Source organism: Hyposmocoma kahamanoa, unplaced genomic scaffold (genome assembly GCF_003589595.1).
Source record: "Hyposmocoma kahamanoa isolate Upper Pololo Valley unplaced genomic scaffold, ASM358959v1 64, whole genome shotgun sequence".
Lineage (NCBI taxonomy): Eukaryota > Metazoa > Arthropoda > Insecta > Lepidoptera > Cosmopterigidae > Hyposmocoma > Hyposmocoma kahamanoa.
Genome location: NW_020653852.1, coordinates 16432228 through 16452696, shown reverse-complemented (window position 1 = coordinate 16452696; position 20469 = coordinate 16432228). Strand labels below are relative to the sequence as shown.

At 36.3% G+C, this 20469-nt stretch overlaps 1 protein-coding gene across 1 annotated transcript in view; it reads right to left on the bottom strand.

The window, feature by feature from the left end:
• Positions 1 to 20469, bottom strand: part of LOC113230905 (transient receptor potential cation channel trpm) — a 542480-nt gene that overhangs the window by 165421 nt on the left and 356590 nt on the right. Inside the window, exon 2 of the mRNA XM_026465015.1 lies at positions 11081 to 11163. Coding sequence (XP_026320800.1) covers positions 11081 to 11163 — 83 coding nt within the window. The remainder of the gene's footprint in view (positions 1 to 11080; positions 11164 to 20469) is intronic.

Here is a 20469-nt window from a genome sequence, read left to right as displayed (position 1 = left end):
TGTGTGTGTGTGTGTGTGTGTGTGTGTGTGTGTGTGTGTGTGTGTGTGTGTTTGAGTGTAGGAGTGTGCGAATGTGCGAGTGTGCGTGTGCAAACAAACCAGTCAACCGTGACCATGGGACCTGTAAAGGGCCCAAAACGTCGTCGGTTTGTTTGAAAAAACAAATATACGCGATTTAAATCAGGAAAAATAGTTTCATTTCCTATAAATAACTTTTTTAATTAAAAATTTTTTTTGAAGTTAAATTAAATTAATACTCACTATTTTAGTGTACTGACCTCCTAACCGTTTTTTTTGATTCTGAATAGAACTTTGTGGAGAAAGATCTTAAACAAGTTTAACCTTTCACCTGTGAGCCGTAAAATTACTTTCAGTATAACTTCCTTATTACATCATTAGTAAATGCCGTTTTAAAAGAACTGTTTAAGTCAATTTGATCTTTAATTCCATTACATAAATACAAATTTTAACTAAAAAACTTCGAAATTCTTTTGCACTTTTCTGTTGAATGCATAATGAGGGTTCTCAATACTGAAAGGTCCTCTCAGAACCAAGTTGGGTCAGATATTTTAGGATATCAACTGTACAAATCGATAGAAATAATGAGAATATTTAATATTTATTTCAGGAGCAAGCGGGCAGCTGCGATTATTTTGAAATCGACGATAAACCAAATTCAAACTTAGGCTTTGATCGGGGATTTTCTATATAAACAAATCTACTAATCCTCCTAAATAATAGTTTTGGTCCTGTTATTCCAGTACTAAACTAATTTGGATTATTATAATTGCAAAAACTGCAGAAAAAAATTGTAAAAATTAAAATAGCAGCAGCGCGTTTTTAACGCTTCAGTAATTTTTAGTCTACTAATTGTGACTGCAAATCTGTACCTCGTGTGTCACGACTGTGGCGCTGGAACTGCAACTAAATATTGTATAAAAATTAGTATTGGCGCACCGCTTCTATAAGCGTTTTATTTGAATTTAACCTAAAGCTAATTTGACCTAAAGGTCTGTCACATAGTCTCGGTCGCCCAATGGGCTTGAGCACCTTAAGAAAACAATTTTTAAAATTTTTTTTATGACATCAAACGACGGGAGAACAAGTCGTGCGCCTGGTGGTAAACGACACACCTGTCCATGGCAATTGCAGTGTCGGTCAGAGTTTTGATTCGCAAAGATCTTAGGGGCTCTGCTACCGCGCCCGTCACCCTGTCCCATGTGCCTGTAATTTCACCAGCACTCTTACCTTTCTAAATTTTAAATAAGTAGTAGTGCTTTTTATTATACGAGCGGTTTTGTAAGTTATATATCAACCCACTTGGGGGTTTAGTTACTTATAATACCAACCAATTAAGGTACTTGCTCAAGTAATTACAAAGTACTTTGTCCTCGTGTTCTTTTGCACAAACGTTTTTATTCCTGCCGCCAAGCGGTAATGTGAGTATTACTACTAAAAACAAAAAAAAAATCGTTTTTTTAAGGTGTTCAAGAGACTATGTGACAGACCCTTAGGGCGCCTTCAAATTAAACGCCTATAGCAGAGCTGCAATGGTGTCACTACAAATTTTCATACAATATTTGCTTGTAATTCCAGCGCCACGGTCGTGACACGCGCGGTACACTTTAGCAGTTAAAATTAGTGGACTAAAAATTACTGAAACGTGAAAAAAAGGCGCTGCTGCCGCGCCAGACTGCGACGCTTCTACAAGCTTCTTTTGAAAGTGCCCTTAATCCTTATTCGCAGGGCGTCGAGTTTTCTAAAAAGCCCAATGTGGACATAGCCTAAGTTTATTACTTTTACGCATCGAAAGCTGGCATTAAAAACTTATTCTGTGTGGCTAACGAAAAATGGACATATTTAAAGGGAAATCATATTGTTCTACTTGAGTATAATAGTCAAATTTGATAGACAGATAAAAATTTATAATAAAATTGATTAATAGCTTCCCAGAATCGCAAATCTTTAGATATATGAAAATTGACAAATAATTACCTAATTTGAGTATAATAGTCAAATTTGATAGACAGATAAAAATTAATAATAAAATTGATTAATAGTTTCCCAGAATCGCGAATCTTTAGATATATGAAAATTGGCAAATAATTGCTTAATTTCGACATTGAAAAGGCCTTCAATCGATCTTTTCTTTTGTACCTATGGAATTAATTAAGTAACTTTGGCGTTAAGTTAGGTAATTAACAGAATTTGTCGAGAAAATGTAATAACTTCGACGATACGATGTCCCTTAGTTATAGACCTGTTTTGAGTAAAGGATTTAGAACTTCATGGTATAGTTGATGAATTTTACGGTTAACACGGGCTATTTCAGGAGACTCAAACAGTACAGTGCATTGGTATAGTTTTGTTTACAACTGAAATACGACAGCCAGACGGAAATTAGTACTAGAATATGATCGAGTAGACAGATGCTCGCGGAAAGCTCCGAGTACTCGGAATGTGAAGTAAGTCGACAAAAACAAGCACATAAAAAAATTCGTGAGGTCCGCTGGTTGGTTCCGTGGCTTAGTTGGCATAGCGTCTGCCACGGTTTGCTAGAAGACGTCGGTTCGAGTCCGGCCCGATCGAAGGATTTTTTTCTAAGTGTTCGATCTTTGTATTAATAATTAAAATAAATAGTTTAAATTAAACATGTTGGTTTAGGCTATCACTCACAGAAATACGGCGTTTAGAGTTTTGGGTATCAACTTGTTTTTTTTTGTATGAAAGTAAAATTTAATGAATTACTAATAACCCGCAAAATGGTCCTGCAATAAGAACCCTGTACAATCTTTATTGAGCATATTTAGGTAAAGGTTATCTGTTATTTATTCTTATCATTTGTATAATTATGTTGGATTTGTGTTAAACATCAACAATGTTTAATTATCCACACGGTGACCAATTCGTAGTATGTTTTATTATAAAGTTATATTATATACATATGTGCTCTATAATTTTTAGTTTAAATAGGTTGGCAAAATTAAGACTACGTGAATTGTGCTGAGCTACAGACCTTTTTATCTCACACCACTATTGTTACTAAACACTGTGTAGAGCTTATATTTGTTTTTACTTATTAATCTTTTGAGATAAATAAACGGTTTTATTATTGTTAATATTATTTACCTTATTTTTCTCAGCTTGTTAACAGGTTTGAACTACATTTACGGACTCAAGTTAAATAAATGCAGTATGGCGCGTATCTACGAATATGTGGTGGGTGTGTAATAAGATCCTACTTCCTACTTATTATTTATTTATTTTAGACTCTCGCCTCTCCCAAGTCCTAAAAGATTAATTTTGAGTTTTTAAATGGGAGAGGCGGTATTTCCCGGCACTGGCACAGTCGGCCGGGGTCAGGGACTCGGGTTCAAGAACCGGCGAACAATACGTGCCGTATCGAGCAGAACTGCCTTCTGCTGGAAGCGACGCGCCACAGAAATCCAACAGCCTCAAGGTCTTAGAAAGGCTGACTGGAATAACCCGTTTGCGGACAAAACAATTGATATTATTATTATTATATTCATTTTAAATTCTCGCCCCTCCCAAGGCCTAAAAGATTAATTTTGATTTTTTACATGGGAGAGGCGGTATTAATATTATTATTATTAATTTGTAGCATCGACAGCATTGACTTACAATTATATGGACGTCGGGTCCGCGCTAAAAAGTGTCCGCACTTGTAAGGCGCTAAAATCGTATACAGAGCGCGACACTCCGCTTTAGTCTTCATTTGTTCTACTGACAGCGCGATACTGCGATGACATTACAATTTAAATTTCGAATAGGTTGACTTGGGACATTTTTTTCGTGGTTTTTGTATTAGACCCGTCGTTTATTTATTTGTAAGTCAATGATCGACAGCGTCTATATTTTTTCAAGCATCACAAAACAATAATGTTTTTACATATTTTTAGTAGCAGTAGAGCTCGTGAAAGAGTTCTTCCAGGGAAGTACTGTCATCTTACCTATTTCTGCCGCCAAGCAGTAATGTGAGCATTTCTGCGTTCCGATTTTGAACGTTAAGGGTGCTGCTGGTGAAATTAGAGGCACATGAGACTACACACATGAGATGTGAAGTCACAGGGTGACGGGCAAGAGGACAGTGGCTATGTCCCTCAGATCATTGCGATTTAAAGCTCTGAGTGGTACTGCAACTGTCATGTACGGGGCGTGTCACTTAGAAACAGGAGTACGACTTGTTCATCTCGTAACCTGGTATCATAAAATAGTTATTTGTTATGCAAGGCTGCAAAGTTTTTGTTTGCCGCGAATGCTTGTATTGAAACTTGAGCAAGCGAAGGAGGCTAAGATTGAACAACGAGCGAACCGAGTGGTTCAAATATAGATTTCTGAGCGTAGCCAGTTTTTCAAGGCACGAGACGCAAAACAACTTGGCTGCCGAGCGAAACACACAACTTTTTAACTCACTATAGCGAGGGAAATGGTAGATGAATGAAAAACAGTTGAACTATAACCGTTTTTAATGAAAAGAAAAAGGTTATCTTCGGATGCGTTCTGTATTTACGCCTCATACATTTTTATTCTTGCTTGTACTTTTTATTTCGTGTGATTAAACGATTGTGATTATTATTGAAATTATTTTAGTTCTTCGATGAATTAAAAATATTTACGTTACCACCCATTACCATATAGCAATCGAAATCCATAAATCATTGATACATCACTGTTGGAGTTGCTTATATATATTTGAATGTATTTATATAATGATATATTTACAAAATGTACTAAAATTGGTCATATTTTTAACCGACTACAAAAAGGGGAGGTTCTCAGGTCGAGTGTATTTATTTAATTTTTTTTTGTGTGTGTGTTACGCGATTACCCCGGCATTAGCATTTGTGAATCGATTTTGATGATTTTTTTTTGTTGGAAAAAGGGTACTTCAATATTGGTCCCATTTAAATTTAAAGTAAGTAATAAAACTTGGCAAACAGACGTAATTCCAATAAAAAAACCGATAAGCGAACTTTTCAGGTAATTGTTCTTTTTAATAAAAAAGTTGTGTAGTAAATATTCGCTAACGAACATTTTTCACAGCTTAACACGATAAAATTACGTCTAACGGAGAAAAGTTTATAATGGGACATTTATCCAATGATCTTATATACGACATATCTAAATACTGAGTCGATTAACCCATCCAGTAATGGTTCGGTGGTATTTTTTTAAGTGTTACGTGTTTTGAGCAAATTTGTGTAATTTTTGGCTAAATAAAAGTTTTGGCGAATTTTTATACAATGTGTAGATACCAATTTTTTTTTTAAATTAACACGATGCTCGGTTACCTCTATTGTAATTAAAAATAATGAATAGTGGGATCATACCATCTCCTTAGTATTACAAGCACGACCCTATTAATAAATTATACGAGTTAATTTAAGTTTCTATACATATTATGAAACTGATTTTAATAAGGTTAGATGATACAGTTTACTATTCTCGATTTCTGGTTCATAAAGTTTGTCATGAGTCATTCTAATCTTACGGATATTACAAAGAATATTTAGTTAAAACATAGTAACTATTAAAAACTGCTTAAAGGAAATTAATAACATCTTGTAATTAAACGGACTCAACAGTTGTCTCGGGCATCAAATTATTATAAATAATGTCATTCCGAATTTTTATGGTAACATTACTATCATTTGTAAAAATATAATTGACACCAAATGCAAAAGGACTTAAAGAACCTTCGTAAAAACATATAACAGTTTCTCGAACCGATCCTTCCTGTGAAACCCATTTGTAGATTTCATTTTCATATTTCCGCAACTGTTCATTAGCCGCGGAACTTAAACGAACAATGTTGTATGGTTTTTTGAGTCCACCAATTAGGTGACCAATCAGAAGTCCTGTTTGTCCTCTATCTTCATTGTGGCGCAGGGTGTCAGAAGTAATATTAGCTTTAAGAACCAGAGGTATCCAAGGGTCTTCATTTTTCTTATGTGTTTCGATCGTGTACTTATATACAGGATTTCTGTTTTCATTTAGATCCACAGTTTGTTTGTATGGTTGGTTTTCTATCTTTTCAGCTAACGTCAAAATGTCACGTATTTGTTCTCCAGTGTCATTGCATCTGTTGTTTACTTTTGTAGTATCAATGCAATTTATTATTCTTCGTGCAGGTACGTTAAGAAAATCACTAAATGCAGGTAGTTTGGCAGGCGGTGCACATTTCACTCGATTCCCGTTTACATCATAACATTCGTAGAAACCATAACGATAATGTTTATCACATTTGGTAACACATTGGTCGCCCCATATACTTTTGGCTTGAACATAGGTGTTCGCTACAGGATTGCACTTGTATACATCTCCATGATAGTCACTACACACATGATCTTCATAATTCTCGTCAGTACATTCAGTGCGGCATGGTCCGTGATGAAAAGTTTGATACCCTGTTCGCCAGATGGTTCTTGTCTCCGAGCTGCAGTAGTCCCAATCAAAGTCCCAATTATCCAAATTATTGGAGACATAGCACCACTCCGCATAGTATCCAAAAAATCCACATCGACTTAAACAATTACGTGTGCTTTGCGTCATAGCTGTGTGAAATACAGGTGCCATTTCGTCACCTGGTATGCAAGTTTCTACTGTATGATTACGACGAAAACGATAAGGAACACTGGCTGCTAGTGACGTGATGCATTTGTTGTTCTTACAGTCGTTCAAACAAGGTTTCCCGGATTTTGAGAAGGAAATTTTTGTAAATGTGAAGTCTATGCTACGCACGCCAACGAAAAATACAAAGGTTACCATGCAAACACGCATCTTGAAAGCGTAGTGCTCAAGTATTACATAAAATACTATATCTATCAGAGCAGCCACGAGCCACTCTGACAGCTATTACGAGACTGAAATGGGAACTGTTCATTCTTTCTTATAAGCCGTGACAAATGCGTCGATTGCGTTTGGGTATTTACAGACAATAACAACATTTTATCGTTGTTTTTCCAGAATTCGTCACTTTCCATATTCGAAGTTGAATCATATGTATGTTATCATTTGCTTTTATATTATATGTTGTAGTAGTTGTACACAACTACTACAACATATAGTGTGTGCGTTATTATTATGCGTTATTATTATAATGAGTTCGAGATGCATCAATTAATTTGATATCATTCCTTAAGCTATTTCAATACATACATATTGCCCTTGGTACTGTAAAGTCATACGTGATCATACATTTAAAAAGTTATTTTATCACAATGAAAGTTATAAAAATAATAAGAACTACAAAAACCAAATTAATATGTATAATTATGTAAAATTTTATAACGTTCCCATTTAAGTTTCAAAATGTTATCGTTGAATTTTATTCTCGAATTGTTTAACCTTTACTGAAAAATTGTCAATTTGTAGATTTTTTTATGATATAAATCGACGAACGAACAAATCGTGCGCTTGGATTACCAACAGTTGCAATGACACTCAAAGTTTTCTATCGCAAACTCACTACCACTGCGCCTGTCACCCGGAGACGTAAGTTGACACGTCCCGTGTGCCTGTAACTTCACCAGCACCTTTATCTAGACGGCACCGGGGTATTGATTGCACCGGGAGATTCGATAAATACGCACAAAGAGTATAGCTTCTTGTTTCCTGAAGCTAACACGGGACTTCTATAACTACTTTCCCAGTACTCCGTTTAATAACTCGAGTTTCGTATTTTTTTACCGTCTGTGATACATACAATGATTTTCATCACATTTGCGAGGAAATAAATACTGTTTTATTTCTTGTATGAATAAATATTGTACACAAAACAACAATTATGGATTTTGTAAATGGAATTTTTTTTATCAACAGATGGCCAGCTAGCTATTCTTCTATAGATAGAGAATACAACTCAAACTAAAATGTTGTAAAAAGTAAAGACACATATAATCACGATGTACTGTAAAAAAATGTGCTTATTGTACAGAAAATAATGAAAATTATACAAGAAACTCTTAATAATAAGTATTTAAGTAGTATATGGCTGATTTACAATGAAATTTCTGTTTAAATAATATTTAAGCGAATGTTTTACATTTGAACTTATGTAACCTCCTTGCTTGAACTTGAACCTAACCTATTTTTTATTTTTTTTTTCACAATAATAACCTATGTAAGCATTGACTTACAATTATATGGACGTCGGGTCCGCGCTAAAAAGTGTCCGCACTTGTAAGGCGCTAAAATCGTATACAGAGCGCGACACTCCGCTTTAGTCTTCATTTGTTCTGCGGACAGCGCGATACTGCGATGACATAACAATTTAAATTTCGAATAGGTTGACTTGGGAAATTTTTTTCGTGGTTTTTGTATTAGACCCGTCGTCCATTTATTTGTAAGTCAATGTATGTAAGGAAGTATGTCGTACTACAAATTAAAAAAAAACTCCTTTACCGACCATCCCTGTAATGGGAAAAAAAGGCCCGAAGGTTTTATTTGGAGCACTTAAGTCAAGTTAACCAAACACACGCTTCACACACAAACAATACACGTACAAAATCATAGTACAATAAGATAATTAATGTTAAGTACAGTATTTGCTCAACCAAGAATCCTAAGATACAGGGCTTTCCTACTTTAGGCTTCTGTCCTCAACATTATTAGTGTTTAAACTCATTGCCTTTACTTTTTAATCATTTGTTGTGGGACAAAATAAACAAATATATCACTGTTATCTAGAGGTTGATACGGGTCGAATGTCCGCGGAATGTATTTTAATGTTTGTATAAGTTATGGCAATAATGTTACCTCGCGGTAATGGTTTATTTAGTAGCTGTAGCTCCCTGTGAATCAGTTCGCCCAGGGAAGTACTGCCACCTTACCTATTTCTGCCGCTAAGCAGTAAGGATACCGGTAACATTACAGGCACACGGGACTTGTCAACTTATAGATCAGGGTGCCGGGTGCAGTGGCAGTGCCCCTCAGATCTTTGCGATTTAAAGCTTCTAAGGACTCCTCTTCGACTCCGTCTTCTGCGGCCCTGGATCTGCAAAGACAATCTCTGCAGAATGAGTTGCAATAGAGAGTATTTATCACTACGCATGACGTGCCCATAGTACTGCAGCTTCCTCCTTTTTACTGTGTTCAGGAGTTCCAAGCCTTTATGCATCCTCCACAATACGTTGTCGTTGGTGACTCTATCCGTTCACGATCCTTTCAACGTTCTTGGTGCCCGTCACTACGTAGACATAAGTTGATAAGTCTCATGTGCCTGTGATTTCACCAGCACCCTTACTTTACTGCTTGGCTGCAGAAATATTTAAAGTGGCAGTACTTTCCTGGACGAACTCTTCCACAAGGTGCTCTACTGCTGTTAATAAAATGTTAGTTTGCAGATGTGGCCTTAGTCTACAAATTACGTTGTTACTGGTACATTAATAAAATATAAACCGTTTTAACATTGTTATTATCTAGAATATTGAATGAGCAAAGTTGCATTCCCTAGGCAACCGCAAGTCTTTAATTACGGGCTGGCGCTGCAAGCTACCCAAAGTCCCGCCTGTGCAGAGCAAACTTTACTAATTGGGTACTGCTCTGTCCCCTTTTCTTATAATAATAGTTTGCTTTTCATAAATATTTTTTTGTTTGTATCTTTAATTGGATTAGAAGGCACGGCGACCGTGCGTGCGTGTGCGACCGTTTTCGTGTAATGTAGATTCTTTTCCCGATAGGATCAAATTGATAAATGAACTTTTGTAAAGTAGTTCTGGTCATGGTGTTCTGAGAAGTGCCCCAGAGTGAATTCCCTTGTCCTGGTAGTCATTGTATAGGAAATTTCCTAGTTTGAGACCACGCAATTGGTGTTCAACATTAATGTCTGGCATATTACTACTATAATTATGTAGTGTCGTTTCCAGTTAGAATATGTAAATCTATGGTACATTTTCGACCGTAAATAAATAGTCAAATAAATCTGTAACATAGTGGGTTGGCCAAAAAGCCCATTCGGTTTTTGCCTCTAGCGAATTTTAAACGAAAAAGAACATTTTTTCATTTTATGAGCGTTTATACACGGCGACATTTAGCAGCGTTGCAAACGCGATGTAGTCGCTAATAGCGCATGTGTAAACTTATCTACTGTACCTTTACACACGGGCGCGATTTTAAGCAGCGATGTAAATGCGATGCAAGCGCGCGACTGCATCGATACAAACGCGCGATTGCATCGCTATACTTGAGACTCTTAGGCGATTTTTTTTAATAATAATAATAACGCACACACTCGACATAGCCCCGCACTAGGGAAATCCTGTGTCGCGGGTGCCATGGATACACAAGTAGACAATTACAAATTACACCCATACAAATATTTCTCCCGGCTCGGGAATCGAACCTGGGACCTCTGCATGGTAATCGTTCGGCCACGGAGGCAGTTTTTAGATTGCATCAATGCAATTGCGCGTTTGTATCGATGCAGTCGCACGTTTGCATCAATGCAATCGCCTATAAATCACAAGTATGGCGATGCAATCGCGCGTTTCACGAACGGGCGTTAGCATCACACCGCAGTCGCCGTGTGTAATCACTCTAAAAGTTATATTGTTAAGAATAGGCGGGAAGTTTTAAGTTCGTCATTTCAAAAACTATTGCAGTTATAATAGGTTGGGATGCGTTCCATCAAGTCAATTCAGATTTTTACTTATTTCGATTCTTACAAAATTTCTTTGAAAGGACAAGACTTTGATAACGAAATGGCCAAACGACACTTAAAGCAGTATTTTATAAGACTAGGATTTTTATAAACGGGGAATTCTAAAATAATCTGAAAGATTTTTAAGTTCATTGAATATCACAATGTTTGACCACCATGATATTCAACTATTTTTGTGAAATTACTCCATTAGTTTAATAATTATTAATACTAAGATCGAACACTAAGACAACCTTCGATGGCAAAAGCTTGCACGTGAATATGGCCAATATATAATTGATTAAAGTTTGATATATTTTTTAATTTTTTCCATTTATGCTGTGATACCGCGCGGCCTTTTTTGGCCAAACCAATAGGTTATTTTATTGGCCATGGTACATTTCACCACACAATACTTACACATGCTCGTCCTTTGCGCTTGGCACAAAGCACTTGCACTCGCGCTTCTGAAATGTGCTCTCGATCCAACTGCGGGTGGTTTTCTGTAACAAAAGAAAGGAAATATGAATACCTTCATGGATATAGAAAAGTTCCAATTCATGATCTACGAACGCCTTTAATATGAACGAAGTTTGGTCTTATTTTGAATACACAATATAAAAATAAGTTTCGAGGTGGATTTATTTATTATAATAATAATTTATTTCATTGAAATCTTAAAAATGCCACTTATACATTAGAACGATTTAAGAAAATATAACAGTTTAACAGTCAACTATATACGAGTATTTGAATAATGTAGTCCATTCATACACTCATGGCGGTATGTTAACAAAAATGTTATTTATCTTCAGTGCTAGTCGAAACTGTGTTACTACAAGGTGAGATTCTCTGATACAGATTAATTTATTTCTCAAATATCACAGTATCAAAAGCACTGAAATGAGAAAAAAAAATGAAAATCTTAATAAAAATACACCATAATTAGAAAATTAACAATTCATTAATATTAATATTATTGTCATTAAATTACATATCAAATGTCATTCTCCATCAAGAATCGTCATAAGCTGATAACAAATATACAAAAGTAAGTCAATGCGATAGATATTAAAATAAAACAGAAAATACTCAATAGCGTTACATTTTAGGTCCATAAATTCATTTATAGAGTATAAAGGATTTTCCAAGGAAAGGTCTTTCAGCCGCCGCCTTAATGTTTCGTCAGATGGTTCAAGTCTGAGAGTAAACCCTCATAATAAGTAGGTCCGTTGACACGCGGGTATTTCTCTGCAAGTACCATCCGTCGGGGGACTGCTCTCAAATGATCCGTACGATGGAGCGGGATGCCAGACACATTTACAGTAGGAAATGAAGAAAGACTATTTCTAACGCACATTATAATTTCGTATTTGTAGAATGACTGGTAATTTCATCAGCACCCTTACCCTTCGAAATCGGAACGCAGTATTGCTCACATTACTGCTTGGCGGCAGAAATACGTAAGGTGGCTGTAATCCCCTGGACTTCTTTCACAAAGAACTCTACTCCTACTGTAAGTATGAGAGCGCATTTGACCTCCATCTAACCAGATGTAAAAGTGACGATGAGGTTAACGATGTAGCATGCACACCTAAATAATGTTTTTTCACTCTCACCTTGAACAGGTTCAAATTATAGCGTTCAGCGAATAAGTGCGCAGGCAGGGAATTCCATTCTCTTGCCGCTCGCCATATAAATGTGGAAGCATATCTACTAATCTAGACCCAATGCGCTTTTGGTTAGTTCATTAGACAATCACTATCTAGGACTATAATCTTAGTACAGAGTACTAAAAAAACCGACTTCAAAAGTACGTGGAATTACATATAATTACCAAGTTTTATAAAAATCGGTTACCGGAAACTGCGCAAACTCGGATTCATCCCCTAGTTCGCTACTGCGAATCCGGATGATGAATCCGGAATGAATCCGGGTTTACGCATAATTAAGTCCCGTATGGTGATAGGGGACTTGACACAGGAGATAATAAAAATCGGTTCTCACTACACAAACTATATTGAGAGAGAAAAACGCCTTGAATTGGAGAATAGCGTGAAGAGCAACCCTTAGAACAGAACGTAAATATTTTAAAACAACCGTTAAAAACTAAAACATGATCCAATGAACATTCGAAATTGAGTTTCGCAGTTTCTGCAAAACACCGACAATACGAACAAAGATATTTGTAGAGACTGCTGCGCTTAATTACACCTTATATTAAAAACTCTTAGTGATAAGGGGTGAATATTTCAAGAAGATAAGCCGACGTAGAAGGTACGTAGGAAATGCTGCAACACAAGATACGAGTAATTTCTGTTCAATACCTACCAATAAGTTGGAGGATACCTATCTGGATGTTCCTATCGGATTCGTTGGGACCGATTCTTCGTATGAACCCCTCGTCACTGATATCTATATCTCTACTTTGTTATTTGCATAACAACAAAGTACGAAATGCCTAAAGGGCGGCTAAAGCTCTTCTTTTATATTTGGACTTTCTTTGGAGGTTTTATTCATAAGAAATAGTTAATTAAGTATAGAATAACACATAATTACAAGTTTTCTGTAAAAAAAACCGACCTTAAGAATTCGTGAAATTACATCTATTTGTTAAGTTTGGAAATTGCGCATAACTGATTTCGTCGCCTTGTTTGACGCCCTTACAGATGGAATATTTTCTTAAAATTTAAATGGAACCAATACTGGGGTACCCTCTTTCCAACAAAAAAAGAATCATCAAAATCGGTTTACAAATGCCGGAGTAATCGCGTAACTTACGTACAAAAAAAATGCAGTTGAATTGAGAACCACACTTTTTGAAGTCGGTTAAAAAGGATAGTTGGAGAAACGTGAAGGTTAATTCCCCGAATATTTTATAATACAAATTGTTTTTCTACATGTCTTTTAATTTATACGTATATTGAGTTTTCCACAAATAGGTAATAATAATAATTATTATCTCCCAACAAGTAGAAAATATAAGTACGTAATAGAAAACAGAACTTAGATATAGGAGACAGAAGCCCAAACTAGGTAAGCCCCGTGCTATAGTACTCCTGACTCCCACTTCCGGCAATAGTACAGTTAGTAAACCAAAATAAGGTTATTTGATAGAAAATGACAGAATAAAATATCTTATTGTTTAACTAGAGTCATTCTTGGTAGGTCAATGCATTCGTCACTCAAAGTGAAGGCAAATAAATTTAGGCAGTTAAATTAGAAATTATGAAAAATATAAAAAAGTGTATATATAGTATAATAGTGAATATAATAGTTAGCCTGTATATCACGTAGTCCCATTGCTGGTCACAGGCCTCCTCTCACAACGAGAGGGTTTGGATTGTAGTTCTCACGCGGGCCCAATCCGCATTGGGAACTTCACACACATCATTAAATTGCTTTGTGGATATGTGTAGAGGCCTAAGTGTAAATTTGTAATCATTCAAGCTTAGCTACCGTATAGATCTTAATTATATATCCATAGGGTTCAAATTAAAATCATAATGCAAACGCGATACTTAAGTATACACATTTGAAAAAAAAAAACTGCAAAGTTGTTGTTTGAAATCTGAGCAAGCGAAGGAAGCTAAGACTCGCTTCGCTCGTGGTTAAAAAATAGATTCCTGAGCGAAGCGAAGATTTCAAGGCACTAGACACAAAACAAGTTTGCGGCCGAAGGAAACACACAACTTTTCACCTCACTATGGAGGAAGGTAGATGACAAAAAAAATCAGTTTTTTTTAATAAAATAAAAAGTTTATCTACGGATGCGTTCTGAATTCACATGTCATCAATTTTTATTCCTGCTTGTACTTTTATATTGTATGATTAAATGATTATTGAAATTATTTCAGTTCTTCAACGAACTAAAATAGTTTCATAAGTTTCATAAACACATTTAGTTATCATTGACAATATAAAAATAAAATATACCAACGGATTTATATTACCTAAATAAGTAATGTACGACAAATCGCGTAGTTGAACGTGTCATTCTCATCTTTCTTTTTCATCAAAATAAAAAGTTAGGAGCACCACAGTCCACAGTCAAGTTTAAATTTCAAAAACCCTTTCCACGCTACCGTGCAATCATCGAGTATTGTTATATGCGTGGTCTCTTAGATGTGTGCAAAAAACTCTTTTGCGCGCAGATTTGAGAAAGAAAGCTTTTCCGAGTTAGTGAGGTGAAAAATATATTTATTTATTCACAAAATACATAAACAAACATAAGCGAACAATTAAAACAAAAGAACAGTAATGTGGACACAAAGGATGAATACGCAGACATTGCTAAATTTCAGGTTTCACTTTAAAGCTAATCGCTTGCTGAATCAGACCGGCAAGGGGTTGTATACTAACCGCTCACGCGATTCATGCGTCTCTGGAACCATACCACACCTAGAGGTGCCGGTGATGATTTTATACCGATTTATCGGATATCGAAGTTATAACAGGTAAAAGAACTAATACCAATTGCTATTTCGGTAACTACTCTAGCAAACCATAAAGTTTTTAATGCCTGGGTCTGTCATTTAAAAAAAATAAACAACTTCAAAAATACGTCACGACAATCGTGTGTGTTATTGTTTGGGCTGGTGATGTCGGTGTTTATTTATTGAAAACATACTGTAAGTTGCGTTTTTTAAGTTTACCCTGAATATAAATGTTTATAAACTATACTTTAAGGAGTAATTTCGTGGTAAACATTAGAACCACTCAAACGGAATATTATCACATTTACCCAAGTACACCAAAAATGTCATTAGTGCTTTTTAAGTGCAGGATTTGCGGTGTATTACTGCATTTTATTTGAGATGTTTTTATTGTAGTACGGAGGATATTTATTTAGCAATGCAGAATAATAATTTTTATTTTTAAAAACTTGTATTTAAACTGAATCCTTTTCTGATTTGCGAAACCAAATAGCCGCCATTTTGCGGTAGGATGAGCGCATCGCGTGAGCGGATAAACACCAAGCAATTAATAGAGGCTGTCTGTGTTGCACTATGCAAGTATGTAAAATGTATAAAAAAATTAAATTAAAAACAGAAAACATCGTAAATTTTATTTATTTAGTGAGTTTACAAAATTGACGCTAAAGCACCTGGTTGCCTTTAAAAGGCTTCCGTGGTTGAAGAGCTTGCTCATGACTCGATCTTCTGCCGGGTCAGTGTAGAAAAACTAACTTATTTATATTGTTAAGGGTCTGGGTGATCGTGGTACCGTCGTTGTTTCCAATTTCCATAACACAAGTGCTTTAGCTACTTACTTTGGGATCAGAGCAAGGTATACGACGTTGTCTTATAATTATTATTTATTTTATTAACCGACTTCAAAAAAAGGAGGAGACTCTCAATTCGACTGTGTGTTTTTTTTTGTATGTATGTTACGCGATAACTCCGGTATTTGTAAACCGATTTTCATGATTCTTTTTTGTTGGAAAGAGGGTACCTCTATAGTGGTCCCATTTCATTTTGAAGAAAATCATCCATTTCTAAGGGTGGCTGATCACGCATGAACATTCATTTTTATAAATAGCGCCTAAATTTTACTTAAGGAGCAGTTATTTTAATGGTTGGTTTTGCTATTCTCCAATTCAAGACGTTTTTGACGGCGTCGGCAAGGCGTTTCGTGAGAACCGATTTTTATTATTTTTATGTCAAGTCCTGTATAGTGGCGAACTAGAGGATACTTCAATTAAACTTGGTAATAGATATAATTTCACGTACTTTTGAGGTCGGTTTTTCAATACTCTGTACTGAGATTATTTATTCTTCACGATGTTTTCCTTCATCGAAAAGCTCATGGTAAATTTCAAATTAGATTGCGCATATAAATTCCGAAAAACTCAAAGGTGCAAGCCCGGATTCGAACCCACTACCCTTTGCTTGAGAGGCGATAGGTCAAACCATTAGTCTACCACGACTTTATGTGGCCTAAAATCAGTAGCTGGAAGTATTACAGTCGTTTAAAATAGCCCCTCTCAGTGTAACGGTGCCTAAATACCTTTATTGGAAACCGTACTGCCTCTACAAGTTTGACCTAAATATAAAATTGATGCTCGAAGGCTTTTATCAGCTTAACTGCGTTTACTTTGATGTATTTTATTGAAGGACGCAACAGTTGACTCTGAATACAGCGAACAGTTAATTGCGCGGTGACTGCAACCTTATTTGTACATTTTTAACATCTACACAAAATGAATATGGTTCAATTTATATTGCGGCGGAACGGTATGGAAGCAAATTTTTGTAATATTATATCTCGCGCATGCCCGAGAATGCTCTTTCTTGTTTTCCTAACCTTATAAATTGCATGGCAAACTTTCAATTATCTTCTAGCACATCTTCAGCGGAAATGATCTAGATTGACGAGGATGTGCGCGACGAGAATTAAAATTTTTGTTGGTATGATATAGAACCATACTTCTGCCTTTATTTATTTATTTATTTATTTATTTATTAGATGTACAAAACAGTTTACATTCACTCCTTAATCAAAGCTTAAACATTACTACTAGTTCTACTCTTGAATGTAAACCTAAACATGTACATACAGCATGACCAATCATGAGTAAACAATATTGTTTGAAATATAAATTATTTGTAAATTAATATAAAATACTTAGGCATAAATAAAAGTGTAACCTTAAATAAAAAATAATTACTATGACTATAACCATGAAAGAGAGAAACCGTGGTGGTTGTGGATTCGATTGCGAAATCTTTTAACATCACCATCAAATATATCCATCCCTAAATCATCGCCAGGGTCAGCCATAAGGTCATTGTAGGCTTTATAGAGTTAACTCTGCATCGGAAACACCACGGAAGTGGTCTGTGGGAAACACTATTCGCGTGTGCTCGCGCAGGCCCAGGCGAGATTGCGAATTTGCGAGGTTAACGTATCTGAAAATTTAAAAAGATGGTATTTTTACAATTTTTTTTTTACAATATCAAGTGACGGGACGAACAAGTCATGCGCCTGATGGTAAGCTAAATCGCAAAGATCTGAGGGGCACTGCCACTGCGCCCGTCACCCTGAGACATGAGAAGTCCCATGTGTCTGTAATTTCACCAGCACCATTACCCTTCTAAGCCAGAACGCAGCATTGCTAAAATTATTGCTTGGCGGCAGAAGTTAATAAGTTAAGGCAGTACTTCCCTGGACGAACTTTTTCACAAGCAGCTCTACTGTTGCTAAACGGGAATAATATCAAAGTCCCTTGCAGTCGAATTGTTAAAATTTATTTACCAAGTAATTGACTCTAATGGTATTTCGGTATTTTTATTTTACTGTCCACAACCTCAGCGCGAGCTCGCGATTTGTACTAATGGCATGTTTTTGGTGAAAATAGGCCGGTAAGCTTTTGATTCTCGTCACGGAGAGCTAATTCATCAAGAAACGTCAGCAAAAAACATCACCAAGTTACAACCAAAAACAAACAACTGTTGCTTATCGCCCACAACATTATAAACACAATGAAGATGTGATATTTTACGTCTGTCTAACGACCTTCTTGGTGTAATCACTTGTTTGCTCTATGAAAACGAATATATACTTATTTTATTAATAATAATAAATTATTAATACTATACTATATGAAAATATAAAAATTGTCCTCAATCATACCAGATGCTAAGAAATAATGTAGCCGAGGCTGACACATGTTTTGTCATTAATTTCTTTATTATCTGCTGCCGAAAAATCTACCACCGAGTTATGGCAAATGTGAATACAGATGCAAAATTCAATGTCTTACCACCGCCGGTGGCAAACGTAGCACAAAGCAGTCCCGTTTGCTCCACCTGGATGAGGGAGGGTGACGTAACCAAATTAGCTAGCTCTAGCTGCTGCCTCCACGTGTCGTTTTACTGCCCGCATAATTGAGCTCCTAATTAAATTTTGTTTGAACATGTTTTCTAAATGGTAGTTTGAAATTTGATTTATGCTTTTATACATTTTTCAGAGAATTGGTCATTGTACTTTTTATTACTTACTCAATTATTTTTACCGTTATTTTTAATAAGAGACATACTACTTACTGCACACCTTATCAAATGATGAAATGAGACTGAGTTAGATAGGACACCGTTACCACGAATTATTCAGGAACCAATACTTCAGTTTTTTTTACCTAAAATGCTGATATACCGAATAAAGCCTTAGAAATAGAAATATAAAATCATTTAGAAATTTGTCAGTGTCAAACAATAAGTAAATAAACATTGCTAAGGTAATGAATATTTTATGAGGCAATTTTCAAGGCTAAAGAGACCCGAGGAACTGTAAGAAGTACATATTACTCATTTCGTTGGATTTACGTTTATTACATTGCCATTTTGACGGCAGTGAAAAGAAAAAATGTGTACCCTATAGAAACAAAGGATTTTGGGTACATCGCATAACCTAACATAATTTTTTAATAAAGGCCTTAAGATAAAAGAAGGTTTTTGATTCGTCGATTGGAACACCTAATTGTTTTTTTGTTAGATGGGAATAATCTTAAAAACTATCTTCAAAACGTGTGTGCCGGTGTCACATTACGAACAAGTTGTGCGCCTGGTGGTGACACGCCTGTCCATAATAGTGGCAGTGCCACTCAGGCTTTATTAAATCTCAAAGATCTGAGGGGCATTGCCATTGCACCCGTCACCCAAGTCCCACGTGCCTTTAATTTCACCAGCACCCTTATCCTTCAAAACTGTAACGCAGTAATGCTCACATTACTGCTTGGCGGCAGAAATAAATAAGGCGGCAGTACTTCCCTGGACGAACGTTAACCACCACGACGAACCAAACTACTATTAGGGTGCGTTTATTCGACACGAATTTCATTGCGCTCACCGCCCAGCCGCCGCGCGGTCGCTGAGCGGAGTCCGCGGCGGCCGTCTAACTGTAATGGCAAAATACGCTCTATTTGTTTAGCATTTACGTTTTAACTTAAATGAGCGTTCCGGGCACGCGGGCGAGACTGGCTTGAATTTGGTTTACGCAGAGGCCCGCGCGACGACCGCGCGGTAAACTTCTTTAGAGGAATTTAAATGTTGTTGCCTGGTAAATACAATTCAGATTCGTCATTAATGTACATGAAGGCGTGGTAAGTGAGCGGCCGCCGGCGGCGGCCGCGCGATAGCTTTCTCCTCGTGTAACTGGGCGCTTTATATTGATTTGAAATGGAACGTTACACTGGATTGTTATTTGTAACAGATAGATGGCGTTAAAGTTAATTGGTTACATTGTTGTAGAAGTCACTACAAGGTAATTATTAAATGGTAACACCGAATGTTGCAATATTGGCGCACCTGCATGACGGATTTACCCGAGCAGTAGAACCATCAGTTGACGCACTAGTTAGTTTGAACAGCCACGGAGTGCACCCCTGTCTAAAAACTCCCGCGCTGTAACGTTTTCTCCATCAAAATTATATTAATCACGTTATAATTCTGTAGTTAAGTATATGGAAGTACACGGAATAAAGTATTTATTGTTCCATTGAGTAACCGTTTGAAAATTGCCGCAATCATGGTTTTATTTGGTTATTATATCAAGTGACGGGAGGAACAAGTCGTACGCCTAATGGTAAGTTTCACACCTGTCCATAACAGTTGCTGTGCCACTCAGAGCTTTAAATCGCAAAGATCAGAGACACAGGGACACTTCCAATGCGCTCGTCACCCCGAGACATAAGTTGACAAGTCCCGTGAGCCTGTAATTTCACCAGCACCCTTACCCTAATGTAAAGTAATTCTCATATTTTTAAAAAGGATGAACGTAGATGGTAGAGTGAAATACGTTGATTTAAA